Below are 15071 nucleotides of genomic sequence, written 5' to 3'. Positions count from 1 at the left end.
TTCAACACAATACTGCCTGGATGATTCCAGGTGCAACATCCTGATTAGCAAGTCATGAAGTTAGCACATATGAAGACCTTAAAGCCAGAGATAGGCTGCTGTTGCTGTCAAGAAATATGTTTTGTGAAAAGTGAGGCCAAGTGAACAGCATCTTCCATGGAGAACAGCCACAAATCAATAGGATGAATGGTTGGAGTAATTGAGCTGACTAGACAAGATAAAGTGACCCTTCCTGCAGGTTCCCTGCGGTCCTGCACTGAAGTAATATCTTTTAAGCCTTACGGGAAAAAAAATCATTTGTGCTGAAAGAAAGAGAATGTCCAAAAACTTCATATGCGTGTGTGCACGTGCACTTTTAAAAAAAATAATGGATGCATATCGAAATTGGGAATGACCCTCCCAGTTATTCTTTAGTGAGGTTCCTCAATGTCACTGTCGAAAGATAAACTGAGTACAAAGGTCTGTAGATCGCTGTGGGGCCAATATTTGTCTCGCAATGCCCCATTTATGTCTGTAAACAGGGCATCAGTGAAACGAGAATCATGAGAAAAAAATCCACCGACTTACTGGTGGAAGTTTGCCTGTTCAGATTTTTGGGCGGACCTCAATTTAGGCGACCGGTGTTGCTGCTGGATCAGCCAGGGGCCTAATTAAAATATTCGAACAGGGGTCAACTGACATTGTCAAGACCCCCCCCCGCCCCCAAACATGTTAGTAGCAATCAGTGTGGCCCCCATCGCTTCCTCAACTCGCCCACAAATCATGGGCAGTACAAATCGGGAGGAGGCCAATGTTGAGGTATTTAAAGGGATACACAACCTGCACTCATTTAAAATGCTGCAAAGGTTTGGGAGACATTTTGCTGGTGGTTTTTGTCCACTTTCCTGGCAACTACCATGACATGTTTATCTTGCAGCAATCCACCATCTCCCCATTCTTTTCCTCTGCAGAGCAAGTAAGAGGCTTACTTCTTGGGGACATGGACTATCCCCAGCACTGGGGATCGTGACTACTCTACAGGAACCTATGCTCACCGGCCGAACTGCACCACAATCTATTGGTCAACTAGAGGTCTCAGGGCAAACCATTGTATTCCTCGAGCAACGTGGTTTCCTCCAACACAGCTTATAAAAAGTGTTCCATAAGATAGCGGTTTGCCGTATGCTGCATAACATTGTGCCAGCTTTTTATGAGAACCTTCCTCAAGGTGTAGGTGATGGTATAGGGAATGGTGAAGGAGTGGGAGGTATGCAACACCTGCCTGTAGTCAGTGCTCTTCGGCAGCAGCTCACTGAAGAGCGCTTCAGCTGAACAGTCGCTGCTCTTCTGCATTAAGTCATGTCCAACATCTGTCCCAGACCTTCCACTCTACAATCAACAGCATCTGCCCAAGACCAACATTGATATTCATGTCACCTGATATTGCAGAGCCACCAGCTACTACAGGAACACTCTACACAAAGATTTCAAAAAAGTTTTATCATTTTACTGGCTTACACAAATGATCAATCTGGTGTGAGCCCATAGTGCCTGACTTAAGTGATCTCTTACCTACTCTAGTGCTCCTACAAGGTGCTTTCCCAGTGGCTTCAGTATGGGTGGTGGAAGTCTCATACAAGGGCTATTGAGATGCTTGTGGTCAGCAACCTCTAGGAGCTTGGGTTAGAGAGGGCCTGGCTGCAGATTGCAGCAGCTGAGTGACTGCTGGGGCAGTCTGGCCCAGCTAGCTTTCTGGCACAAGGGCAGGCATTGGCTGAGGCGGTGGCGAGGGTTCAGATATGCTGTCATCCTGAGAGAGGGCAACATGTTCCACTCCCATTGCACAACTGCCTCTGCTATTGGGCTGAGACTCAGCAGTCCCACTGATCAGTGGGACAGCAGACGGTAGGAGATTCAGGATCCAATTAAAGCCCGTATCCATTCTGTCTCCCAGCCTGCCCAATGCGGAGGAGCTGGTAGAACCTGCATGGATCCAGTATGAGCATTTCTGATAAATGCTACTACTATCCCGGAGATTCCTGCAAGGAGTGCACAGCAACAGTGTTCATTGAAGTGACCACCTCCATAGCTGTATCATAGAATCATACAGCACAGGAGGCTATTTGGCAACACCGTGCCTGCGCCGGCAGCTGTTTTACACAACAGATCGCTTGTTTTGTCCCGTGCACACTAGCTTTCCATATGTTAAAGTACGAGTGTCCAAGCTTTGAGTCTAATTGGGCCACTAGGGTGTGTACCATGGAACTGTTGGGGGGGGGGGGGTGCGGGACGCACAAATGAAGTTTAAGTCTATGTTCTCATTAAATGTTGCTGATACTATCAGATCTAGATGTTGTGGTTTAAGATTTATCCACCAACAAGGCAACAGTGTTGAGAACAGCCCTTTCCAACCCCGGCCCACACAATCCAAACATTACAAAGCAGGCAATAAGAAATACAAGCGCAAATAGTTGCTGGGCTTCATGGGCCAGATTGCCAGAACTCACGATCCACATTCGTGCCATGAAGTAGTAGACTGGGCCCCCCTGTGTTAAAGAATGTTTCTGCCATTTCAATATTACTCGCAGCTTGTTGTTTCTTGAGTGAAATCAGATTGGTGCTATTCCTAATCATTCCTCCCAAGGGCCATTTGTCACGAGTAGCAAAGATGTTGGCAGATGAGTTTATCACTGCCTCAAACATCAAATCTCAAGTGAACCATCTGTCTGTGCTGGGGGCCATTACGTCTGTGCAGCAACGTCTTAAACAATACCACAAAGGCAAGTCTTTTTGGCGTTATCCAAAATTCTCCTCGGGGTTGGTGTGTTTTATGGTGGGCTGATTGGAGCTACTGGTTAGAGTGACCCTGTCAGCACCAGCAAGTGCTTACAGTATGTGTTCACATTAAAGTCACCTCTTGTGTTCAAAGTTATTGAAGTGGCTTAGTGGGTAAAGTGTAACTGGCCTGATGTGTTGACCATGTTCTCCACATGGTCTTGATTGCAGTGTGTCGATGTCATGCACCAGAACCCCACACAAGTTGATAGCGGACTCCACCCCCGTCTCTAACATGTGGTAGCTCCCTGGAAGGCAGTCTAATATATGCAGCAATTGCTGGTGCACAGTAAGCATTTTTCTTTTGAAGGCTGTGCCCCCAAAATTTGTATCTCCATCCTCTTCAGCAGAGCTTAGACCCACGCTTACCCCCTGTTGAGCTGTTTCCTGGGCTGTCTGTTCCAATTGTATCTGCTCCTCTCACTCTGCTCTGTGACTTACCCTGTGCAGACCCCTCTAATTCACTATTCCCATGGGGGTGCCAATTTCAGTGCTGGTGCTGGGAAAGGTAAACAGTAGTAGTGGCAGTGCAATGCAACCCCAGTTTGTCATGCTTGTATGTGAGTGCATCAGCTAGAGGTTAAGTGGAAAAAGAAGCAGTAGGGAAAATGCCCAAACACACTACTGTGTGTGGCCTCCAGTTTCACTATCGCCAATGCTGCACGTCCTGCCTCTGCTAATTATGTTGATGATGGCACCAGTAATCTCCATTGGAGTCAAAGTTTGCAATGTAGCGGGACCTCCTCCTGTTGTTGAGGTCTCCCTCTGATAGTGTGTCAGCTTCTCCTGCAAGAAGAGTGGGAGTAGATGAGTGTGTACCCTAATGAAGGGTTTTGAAGTGTATGAGGCAACTTAACAGTCTGCATGCTGAGAGGAAGCAGCAAGTTTGGGCAAGAGATGTAACGAAGTACCCGTCGTAATTGGAAGAAGGGCTTGTGAAGTGGGCGAGAGAAAGATTGCTAGTGCTGTGGCTGAAGTCTACTGTTTCAGGGCTATGTAGAGAGTAAGAGAGATGTGAACAGAAGTCTTACCTTGGCAATCCTGATAAGGTCATTAAATTTCTTCCTACACTGCAGGCAGGTCCTAGGAATTATGCTGTTGGCATTGATCTGCCCAGCCACCTCTCTCCACTGTCACTGGCTAATTTTCCAGGGCCCCTGTCGTCCATCTGAAGGAAAGAGGACCGTCCTTCCTACGTGTCACTTGATCCACAAGGACTTTCAGGGCTGTAAAGAATCAGGGTACTCTGGCTGACGTCACGCTGCCTCGGTAACGTTTGATCAGCATCCCATCCACCAGCTCAGACACCCATTCCCTCCACCACCAGCACATCATGGCTGCAGCGTGTACTATCTATAGGATGCACTGCAGCAAGTCAGGCTCCTTCAGCAACACCTCCCAAACCCGTAACCACCACCACCACCTGGAAGGACAAGGGTAGCAGATGCATGGGAACACCATCACCTCCAAGTTCCCCTCTAAATCACACAGGCACATATATCGCCATTCCTTCATCGTCACTGAGTCAAAATTCTGGAACTCCCTTCCTAACAGCATAGTGGGAGTACCTTCTCCACAAGGACATCAACGGTTCAAGGAGAAGCAATAGGGCCATCCAGTAATCCAGACTGATCAGTTGTGAATTGCAATAAAGAGCTACTCAAACAATTGAAAAAGCACAAGGGGAGCACAGGACAGTTTATTAAGTAATAAGTCAAGGATGTCAAGGCCTGGGAGAGGGTGCAGAGGTGATTTACTGGAATGGTACCAGGAATGAGGCACTTCAGTTATATGGAGAGACTAGATAAGCTGGGATTGTTCTCCTTAGAGCAGAGAAGTGTAGTCTGGAGACCATGGAAGTTTCGTGCCTCGCTTCCAAATGTGTGGTCAGTTTGTATCCAGAAGCAGTTGTTGCATTTCCACTTTCAGAGCTTGAAAGGTTTCTTGACGCACACCCTCCTTTGCAAAAGCATTTCTATTGCTTGCTATAACTGCGCAAGCTCTGTAATGACTGGCAGATCTTCAACATCAAAGGATATTTCTGGACTGCCTTTATTGCTAGGACCTGCTTAATATCTGGAAGCTTTTGAATGGAACTGGAATACTGCCCAACTTGACATCAACCTGATCAGTCTTGTGCAACCGCCAACCAAACACACTACTTTTGGAAAGTCCTTCCATTACAAGTCAAAGATGTCCTGGATTTTGATCACTGTATTTGGATTTCAACAGTATCTCTAACTACCATTCAAAATTTTTATCTGCACTGCTTTGAGATTTAATGTGCTGTATTATTCCCAACTCCAGTTAGGCACTATCAACTGGGAGCCATTTGCCCAATTACTCTGACTTTCTTGGTTCTTAATATTAAGCCTAAAGTGCAAGGCATTCACCAACCACTTCCCAGCTACAGGAAATAGAGTGCTCCTACGACTCTCCAAAATTGCAGGTAAGTGGGAATGTACTTCTGTGGGCATTGTACAAATTCTCAAAGGGAGGCCTATACTTTATGGTGTTAGATGCACTCAGTCGTCTAGTTATAAGACAACATAGCACAATGGGATGTGTTGAACTTTGCAGAGGAAGTGCACAGCCAGCAGAAATGTATTTACTCTCAGTTGCTGTACAGACCAGTGGGGAGCTGAACTGAACCATACTGCAGGGAGCAGTCATTTTGAATGTATGGGTGAAACTTTCATCTTTGGTGGGGACATAAATCAGATCAATGGTGAATCAGTACTCCCCCCGCCACCCCCCCCACCCCCACCCCCGCCCCGCCGTTATACATCCCGTCCGATTTTTCTTTCCACTGATTTCAAAATGATCACTAGTGCCAGTTTTACTCCCCCGTCGGATTTGGCAGTTTACAAACACAGCTCCTGACTGCAAACTTTTATCAAAGGTCAAGAAGTCTTCTGTATCTACTTTCAGTATTAGTGATCGAACCACAGTTCCACGTATCACAGCTGATTTGTACCTCAACTCCATATCCCTTGATACCTTTACTCAATAAAAATAGTTCATGAGATCTACAAATCACCTATCAGGCTTCCTCTTAGGTTTCACCAAGATTGCATTTAGTTTGCTCAGGAAGTTGCTTCGGTTGCTTCTTTTCTCCCATAATTGTTTTGCAATAAACAATGCCAAGCTGGAATTCGCTATCAATTTGCTATTTATAATGTTTCATGCTACTTGGCAGTCTTCATTTTTACAGGTAATGTATTACAAACCTAGATTTTCTTTATCTGTACTGTCTCTTTCAAAGACTTCAGATGATGATCTGCATGACAAGTGAGTTAGTGTCTGACTCAGTCCAAATGCAGCGTTGTGTCTAAACAACTTTACCACTGCCACCAGTTAGCATCTTTGTAAATACATTTTTTCACCCGTTAATTGACACAGTATTTTAGGAATGGATTGATAGTTTTTAAAAATTCTTTTAAAAAGGACATGTATCTCTTCTTGATTTGCACATCCAAGAAAGGGAAAGGAGGGAAGTTAACAGAAAGGATTAAATACCTTTTCTTGTAGAGCAAAGATAGATTTACACAGAAGCATCTTTAGGAGGAACATTCAATTCAGCTAAGATAAATGCCTGAAAATATGCATCTGTGTGAAATATAAAAGATGCACCCAAAGAAAGCCCATTGTTTCTCCACATGGGTGGGCAAAAACATTTGGATGACTGGATGAGGAAGTGGTGTACCACACTTCCTCATTCACAATACATGTTTGTCATACTGTAGCACTGTGAAGGATAGTCAATATTATAGAAACTGACAGTATTTTCTCCAATGTGAGTGAATGTTATTTACTTTTCTTAAAATAATTACAACACTGTAATAAAAGTCCTTTTAATTATACCATTTTAAAATCTATTTAAAGGGTGACAAAGCACTATTTAGCTCAAAATATTTTTGGTGTTAAACTACATTTACATTATGCTCCCTCATGTTGTCTGCAAAGAGGTCTTACCTGACAGTGGAATATATATTCTGGTGTGCTTTTCTTAAATTTCATATTCCAAACCAAAGCCACCCCATCTGGCTCATGTGGGGCATCTTCATTGTTATTATAGGAAGCAACCATTAATTCAGGATACTGAAACAAAACAAAGATTATGGATCATTAACACCATACCGAGTTAGGTTCAATTCATTCCCAGCATCTACAAAGGTTTCTGTAAGAACATTGCTTACCTCTAAACAATAAAAAGGTTTACAAAGAAATAGAGTACAATGGAACTCACTTGATAATGAAATAAGTTTAACTGTCCCAATTTAGTTACCATGTAAACTAAATGCGATAAATATGCATTCCAGTAAAATTACTACTCATTTGGAAAGGCCCGACTCCGAATCTTTCATTGCTTAGCCCATAAACAGCAATGGATAGAGCCTCACAATTGCATGAAAACCAGTGTCTCCAGTCACAAAACACTATGTCTGCACACTGACCATCTCATAATTATAATTTTTCAAAGTTATATAAAACAAAACTCATTCAAGTTCAGCTGCGAGTCTCCTAACCACAACTTTGTTTTTGGAGAGGGTTAGGGGAGGGAAAAGCACACATTTAGATTCAGACCAGGCAGATAGAGTCAAGAAACTGACACAGCAGCAGCTTTTTAGATCAGTCTTTTAATCATTTTGAATCAATGTTAAGAATGCAGCACACAGTCAGTGGTGATTTACTGTAACCAAACTTGATGCTTTTTAAGATTGAAAAACTGAATTTAGGGGTGGGAATTCCGATGTCTTTTTGATGCTAATGAAAACGTAATTGAAAATTTTAACAACTGTCTTCATATCTTAAAGCTCTGAAATAGAAAAATCAAGACTTTAGTCCGATTGGGGGGGGGTGGGGGGGAGAGGGGGACAGACTCTTTAGGTGTCCAGTTTACATTCTTATCAGAAGTTTTTGGACAAAACAGGGGTATATGGTCCAAAACTGGATAGGTGGCAACTTTAATATAGGATTCCTACAGTTTGTGGAAATTTGGAGCTCGCTCCCCCAAAATGCTGTGGATGCTGAGTCAATTGAAATTTTTAAGACTGAGATCACCAAATTGGGTAATGGTATCAAGGAATATGAAGCTATGGTGGGTAAATGGCAGAACAGGCTCGAGGGGCGAATAGCCTTCCCCTGTTCCTCATGGAAAGTTTTCACTTAGCTCACTGCTCATGTCTAGAAACATTCTAGATTAACCCCAAGATATGTTCAGGGAAGGTCATGCCTTACAAATCTGATTGAATGCTTTGAGGAAGTGACAAGGAGGATTGATGAGGGTAGTGCAGTGGATGTCGTCTTCATGGATTTTAGTAAAGCATTCGACAAGGTCCCACATGGCAGACTGGTCAGAAAGGTAAAAGTCCGTAGGATACAGGGAAATGTGGCGAATTGGATCCAAAATTGGCTCAGTAACAGGAAACAAAGGGTAAAACTCACCAAGGCTTCTTCGACAGCACCTCCCAAACCCGCAACCTCTACCACCTAGAAGGACAAGGGCAGCAGGCACATGGGAACAACACCACCTGCATGTTCCCCTCCAAGTCACACACCATTCTGACTTGGAAATATATCGCTGTTCCTTCATCCAAAATCCTGGAACTCCCTTCCTAACAGCACTGTGGGAGAACCTTCACCACACGGACTGCAGCGGTTCAAGAAGGCGGCTCACCACCACCTTCTCAAGGGCAATTAGAGATGGGCAATAAATGCTGGCCTTGCCAGCGACGCCCACATCCCATGAACGAATAAAAAAAAACTGGCCGTGCAGTTGATAGTGAAGAGGATAGCTGTAGACTCCAAGAAGACATCAATGGGTTGGTGGAGTGGGCAGAAAAGTGGCAATGGAGTTGAAGTGTGAGGTAATGCACCTAGGGAGGGCAAACAGTAAAAGGAAATACACAGTAAACGGGAATATATTGAGAGGGGTAGACAAAGTGAGAGACCTTGGAGTGCATGTGCACAGGTCCCTGAAGGTGGCAGTACAGGTAGATAAGGTTGTGAAGAAGGCATACAGAATGCTCTCAGTTATTAGCCGAGGTATAGAATACAAAAGCAGGGATGTAATGATGGAATTGTATAAAACGCTGGTAAGGCCACAACTGGAGTATTGTACACAGTTCTGGTAACCACATTACAGGAAGGATGTAATTGCTCTGGACAGTGTACAGAGAAGATTTACAAGAATGTTGCCAGGGCTTGAAAATTGCAGCTACGAGGAGAGATTGCATAGGCTGGGGTTGTTTTCCTTGGAGCAGAGGAGGCTGAGGGGTGACTTGATTGAGGTGTACAAAATTATGAGGGGCCTAGATAGAGTAGACAGGAAGTTCCTATTTCCCCTAGCAGAGAGTTCAGGAACTAGAGGACATAGATTTAAGCTGATTGGCGGAAGGATTAGAAGGGACATGAGCAAAAACTTTTTTACCCAGAGGGTGGTGGGTGTATGGAATTCGCTGCCCAAATTGGTGGTAGAGGCAGGGACCCTCAACTCTTTTAAAAAGTACCTGGACCTGCACCTAAAGTGCTTTAAGCTGCAGGGCTACGGACCGGGTGCTGGAAAGTGGGATTAGAATGGGCACCTGGTTATTCTTCGAGCTGGCGCGGACACGATGGACAGAATGGCCCCCTTCGGTGCTGTATCATTTCAATGTTTCTATATCACACAGGACTTGTACAATCCAACTAAATTTATTAAACTAGGAGTTTGCTGGCACATACAGTATAGCAGGATTGGTTCGAATAATTTGATCTGTCATATCCAAACAATTACTAATACAAACAGTGTTTCACTGCAGAACTAAATTTAGTAATATTTAAAATGTTTATTTGAAATATAAAACCAACACTGTTCTTTTGGAATTTAAGCAGCTGTATCCACCCTCTATCTCAAAGGGAGGTTTAGAGGCAAATTGTGTTCTTATTGGATTAGTATACCAGTATCTCCTGTTTTCTCAGTATTAAGAACTGTTTGCATGCTACCAAGTCAAAACATGAATGATATCTAATAACACTATTTTCAAGAGTGAATGCAAAATTACTAACTTACATAAGAACAAAATGGGTGCATTATACCATAACTAAAGTATTAATTCTTGGTTAGGTCATTTACACTGAATAATTTGGCAATTTTATATGAAGGGATTTTACAGCCAAAACACCACTGTTCAAAATAAATGCTAAATCTAACTGCTTAATGCACTCTAAACAACAAGACCTCAATATATCAATTGGCTGACTGGCATTACAGCACTTCTTTCATACAGGAATGTAAGCTTTGGAAGTGATCGGTTAAAAACTTTCTTTGATTGAGGATTGAGGGCCCCAGAGATCCAGTGATGGACTTCAGCTTGACAAGACATCAGGTCACTTCAAAAAAATTTGCTCAAAATTAAAATAAAAAGTTTAATATTTTTGAGCAATATTGCTATCTACATTATTTAGAATGTATAATAATTTTATATTTCATACTAGATACTACAGTCTTAAACTTAAATAAAGCCAATTACATAGGTATGAGGGGCAAGTTGGCTAAGGTAGATTGGGAAAGTAGATTAAAAGATATGATGGTAGATAAGCAGTAGCAGACATTTAAAGAAATATTTCAGAATTCTCAACGAATATACATTCCATTGAGAAATAAAAACTCCATGGGAAAAGCGATTCATCCATGACTAACTAAAGAAGTTAAGGATAGTATTAGATTAAAAGAAGAGGCCTATAATGTTGCCATGAAGAGTCGTAAGCCTGAGGATTGGGAGAGTTTTAGAAACCAGCAAAGGATGGCCAAAAAATTGATAAAAAGAGAGAAAATAGAATGAGAGTGAACTAGCAAGAAATATAAAAACAGGTTGTAAGAGCTTCACAAGTATGTAAAAAGGAAGGGAGTAGCAAAAGTAAACGTTGGTCCCTTAGAGGCTGAAACAGGAGAAATTGGAATGGGGAACAAGGAAATGGCAGAGACGTTAAACAAATATTTTGTATTGGTCGTCACAGTAGAAGACACAAAAAGCGTACCAAAAATAATGAGGAACCAAGGGGTAAACAAGAGTGAGGAACTTAAAACAATTAGTATCAGTAGAGAAAAAGTACTAGTCAAACTAACAGGACTAAAAGCTGACAAATCCCCTGGACCTGATGGCCTATGTCCTAGGGTTCTAAAAGAGTTGGCTGCAGAGATAGTGTATGCATTGGTTGCGATCTCCAAAAATTCTCTAGATTCTAGAACAGTCCCAGCAGATTGGAAGGTGGCAAATGTAACACCGCTATTCAAGAAAGGAGGGAGAGAGAAAACAGGGAACTACAGGCCAGTTAGCCTGACATTAGTCTGCGGGAAAATGCTGGAATCCATTATTGAGGAAGTGGTAACAGGGCATTTATGACATCATAATATGATTAGGCAGAGTCAACATGGTTTTATGAAAGGGAAATCGTGTTTAACAAATTTATTCGAATTCTTTGAGGATGTAACTATCACGGTAGATAAAGGGGAACCAGTGGATGTAATATATTTAGATTTCCAAAAGGCACTTGATAAGGTGCCACATAAAAGGTTGCTACGCAAGATAAGGGCTCACGGGGTTGGGGGTAATATATTAGCATGGGTAGAGGATTGGTTAACGAACAGAAAACAGAGTAGGGATAAACGGATCATTTTTAGGATGACAGGCTGTAACTAGTGGGGTGCCGCAAGGATCAGTGCTTAGGCCTCAGCTATTTACAATCTATATTAATGACTTAAATGAAGGGACCGAATGTATTGTATCCAAGTTTGCTGATGATACAAAAGGGAGGTGGAAAAGTAAGCTGTGAGGAGGACGAAAAGAGTCCGCAAAGGGACGTGGACAGGTTAAGTGAGTGGGCAAGAAGGTGGCAGATGGAGTATTAAGGGGGAAATGTGAGGTTATTCACTTTGGTAGGAAGAACAGAAAAGCAGAACACTTTTTAAAATGGTGAGAAACTATTAAATGTTGGTGTTCAGAGAGATCTGGGTGTCCTTGTACAAAAAACACAGATAGTTAGCATGCAGGTACAGCAAGCAATTAGGAAGGAAAATGGCATGTTGGCCTTTATTGCAAGTATAAGAGTAAAGAAGTCTTGCTGCAATTGTACAGGGCTTTGGTGAGACCACACCTGGAGTACTGTGTACAGTTTTGGTCTCCTTACCTAAGGAAGGATATACTTGCCTTAGAGGCGGTGCAATGAAGATTCACCAGATTGATTCCTGGGATGAGAGGGTTGTCTTATGAGGAGAGATGAAGTAGAATGGACCTATACTCTCCAGAGTTTAGAAGAATGAGAGGTGATCTCATACCTAGCCCAAAAGGAAGATGGTAGTGGTTGTTGGAGGCCGACCATCTTAGTCCCAGGACATTGCTGCAGGAGTTCCTCAGGGCAGTGTCCTTGGCCCAACCATCTTCAGCTGCTTCATCAATGACCTTCCCTCCATCATAAGGTCAGAAATGGGGATGTTCGCTGACGATTACAGTGTTCAGTTCCATTCGCAACCCCTCAGATAATAAGCAGTCCGTGCTCGCATGCAGCAAGACCTGAACAACACCCAGGCTTGGGCTGATAAGTGGCAAGTAACATTCGAAGCAGACAAGTGCCAAGCAATGACCATCTCCAACAAGAGAGAGTCTAACCACCTCCCCTTGACATTCAACGGCATTACAATCGCCGAATCCACCCACCTGGGGGTCACCATTGACCAGAAACTTAACTGGACCAGCCACATAAATACTGTGGCTACAAGAGCAGCTCAGAGGCTGGGTATTTTGCGGCGAGTGACTCACCTCCTGACTCCCCAAAGCCTTTCCACCATCTACAAGGCACAAGTCAGGAGTGTGATGGAATACTCTCAACTTGCCTGGATGAGTGCAGCTCCAACAACACTCAAGAAGCTCGACACCATCCAGGACAAAGCAGCCCGCTTGATTGGCACCCCATCCACCACCCGAAACATTCACTCCCTTCATCACTGGCGCACTGTGGCTGCAGTGTGTACCATGTAAAGGATGCACTGCAGCAACTCGCCAAGGCTTCTTCGACAGCACCTCCCAAACCCGTGACCTCTACTGCCAAGAAGGACAAGGGCAGCAGGCACATGGGAACACCACCTGCACGTTCCCCTCCAAGTCACACACCATTCTGGAACTCCCTACCTAACAGCACTGTGGGAGAACCTTCACCGCACGGACTGCAGTGGTTCAAGGCGGCGGCTCACCATCACCTTCTCAAGGGCAATTAGGGATGGGGAATAAATGCTGGCCTTGCCAGCGATGCCCACATCCCATGATTGAATAAAAAATAATTGAAACGTATAAGATTCTGAGAGGGCTTGATAGGTTGGACACAGAGGTTGTTTCCCCTGGCTGGAGAGTCTAGAACTAGGGAGTATCGTCTCAGGATAAGTGGTCGGCCGTTTAAGACTGAGATGAGGAAGAATTTCTTCATTCAGAGGGTTGTGAATCTTTAGAATTCTCTACCCCAGAGGGCTGTGGATACTCAGTTGTTGAATGTGTTCAAGACTGCGAGTGATAGATTTTTGGACTCAAGGGGAATCAAGGGATTATGGAGACCAGGCAGGAAAGTGGAGTTGAGGCCAAAGATCAGCCATTAACTTATTGAATGGTGGAGGAGGCTCGAGAGGCGGTATGGCCTAATCCTGCCCCTATTTCTTATGTTCTTATGATCTTTTCAATTTAAAAAAAATAGCATCAGCAATCACTAATTTTGAATATTCAGCTTTTCAATCATAGGCTTTATAACCATGAAATTAGGACAGAAGTTAACAAAACTGAAACATCAAGCTCAGCTTGATGAAATATGGTCTATTACTTAATTGACTACACTCCCACACTAATACCCCCTTCTACAGTTTGAATCCACTGAAAACAGGAGCAATAAGTAGCGTGTAATCTTCTCAGGACCAGTGGTGTTGCCAATTCTCCAAATGGTAATGTAAGTAGTTAGGGATCACTAAAATTGTTTTCTTAAAAAAAAATCGATTTCTACTGTTTAATTCCTGGATTTTTTATTGGTAAAACAAAAAAAATTTGCTCTCAAATTTGAGACCCCTGACCCTCCCGTGATTTCCAATCATTTTCTTACCAAAGTTAAGGTGAGAACATGCGTATGCATTGCATCTGTGACATTAGCACGCACACCTCCGTGCTGTACATGTGGTGTGGACATCATTATCTTGGCACACATGTGTCTCTGGACCCGATTCTCAGCAAGGAAAGAAACTAAGGCTACAAAATTCAGATTTTTTTAAAAAATGGGGATCTGGGTCTTTAGGTACTGCTAAAAGGATGATATTCTTCATACTGCAGTCTTCCATTCCTAGTTAGGTAGAGTTCTACCTCTCTATCTCTGTTTGGTTTTTTTTGTTCTTTTTTTGGTGATTTGTATATTCGGAGACCTTGCAGATAACACCTGTCTGTCTGCACACTGATTGCCTTGGCAGTTGAAAAAACTGTCTGTAATCACCAAGCATTGTTCTGTGATTTATAAATGCGATTTCATTTCGAGGATTTCATTTCCAACAACGTTCACCTGAGGAAGGAGGAAGCCTCCGAAAGCTTGTGAATTTAAAATAAAATTGCTGGACTATAACTTGGTGTTGTAAAATTGTTTACAATTGTCAACCCCAGTCCATCACCGGCATCTCCACATCATAGTTAGGTAAAGAGTAAGATAAACAGTGCACTAACAAAAGTTACCAGACTGATAGACCACTGAAGTCTGAGGTCATCCCTTGCTTGTTTTCTTGCATTATAGCGATGTTGAAAATTAAAACCTCTCTTCTTTAAAAAAACAAAAACTGATGTTCTCCGAATTTACCTGGGTTTTTTTTTAGGGTTGGTTATTTTTTCTCATTGATTTTCTCCCTTTCTTTTAAAATATGCTGAAGGTCCTCGTCCAGTTGTGGCTCTATGTGTTGTATCTGGTACGGGAAAAAGTTATGCAGCATACAGCAAACCATGGTCATATGGGACACTCTTTGGGCATTGTATTGCAGGAAGCTACCAGACCTATCGAGTTCTCCAATAGTCTGCTCGATGGATAAAGTCAGTGACACTCTGGACTTGGGAGAATCCTGCAATCTGAGCAATTCCCAGAGCGCTATCGCGCTGCTTCCGCATGCCCATGGAGAACATGATGAAAGTGTTTGCTCTGGCAAATAAGGCATCTGTCATCTACTTAGTGCAAGCATGAACTGCAGACTGACTGATATTTTTTGTAGT

The 15071-nt window shown here is 43.1% G+C and overlaps 1 protein-coding gene across 1 annotated transcript in view; it reads right to left on the bottom strand.

Annotated features, from left to right (window-relative positions):
• The window catches only part of dync1i1a (dynein cytoplasmic 1 intermediate chain 1a), a 236830-nt gene that overhangs the window by 74903 nt on the left and 146856 nt on the right, over positions 1 to 15071 (bottom strand). Inside the window, exon 10 of the mRNA XM_068004236.1 lies at positions 6790 to 6915. Within this exon, the coding sequence (XP_067860337.1) occupies positions 6790 to 6915 (126 nt within the window). The remainder of the gene's footprint in view (positions 1 to 6789; positions 6916 to 15071) is intronic.

The sequence above is a fragment of the Heptranchias perlo genome, chromosome 2, assembly GCF_035084215.1.
Source record: "Heptranchias perlo isolate sHepPer1 chromosome 2, sHepPer1.hap1, whole genome shotgun sequence".
NCBI lineage: Eukaryota > Metazoa > Chordata > Chondrichthyes > Hexanchiformes > Hexanchidae > Heptranchias > Heptranchias perlo.
Note: the sequence above shows the minus strand (reverse complement) of the source record. Positions and strands in the feature narration are given on the sequence as shown.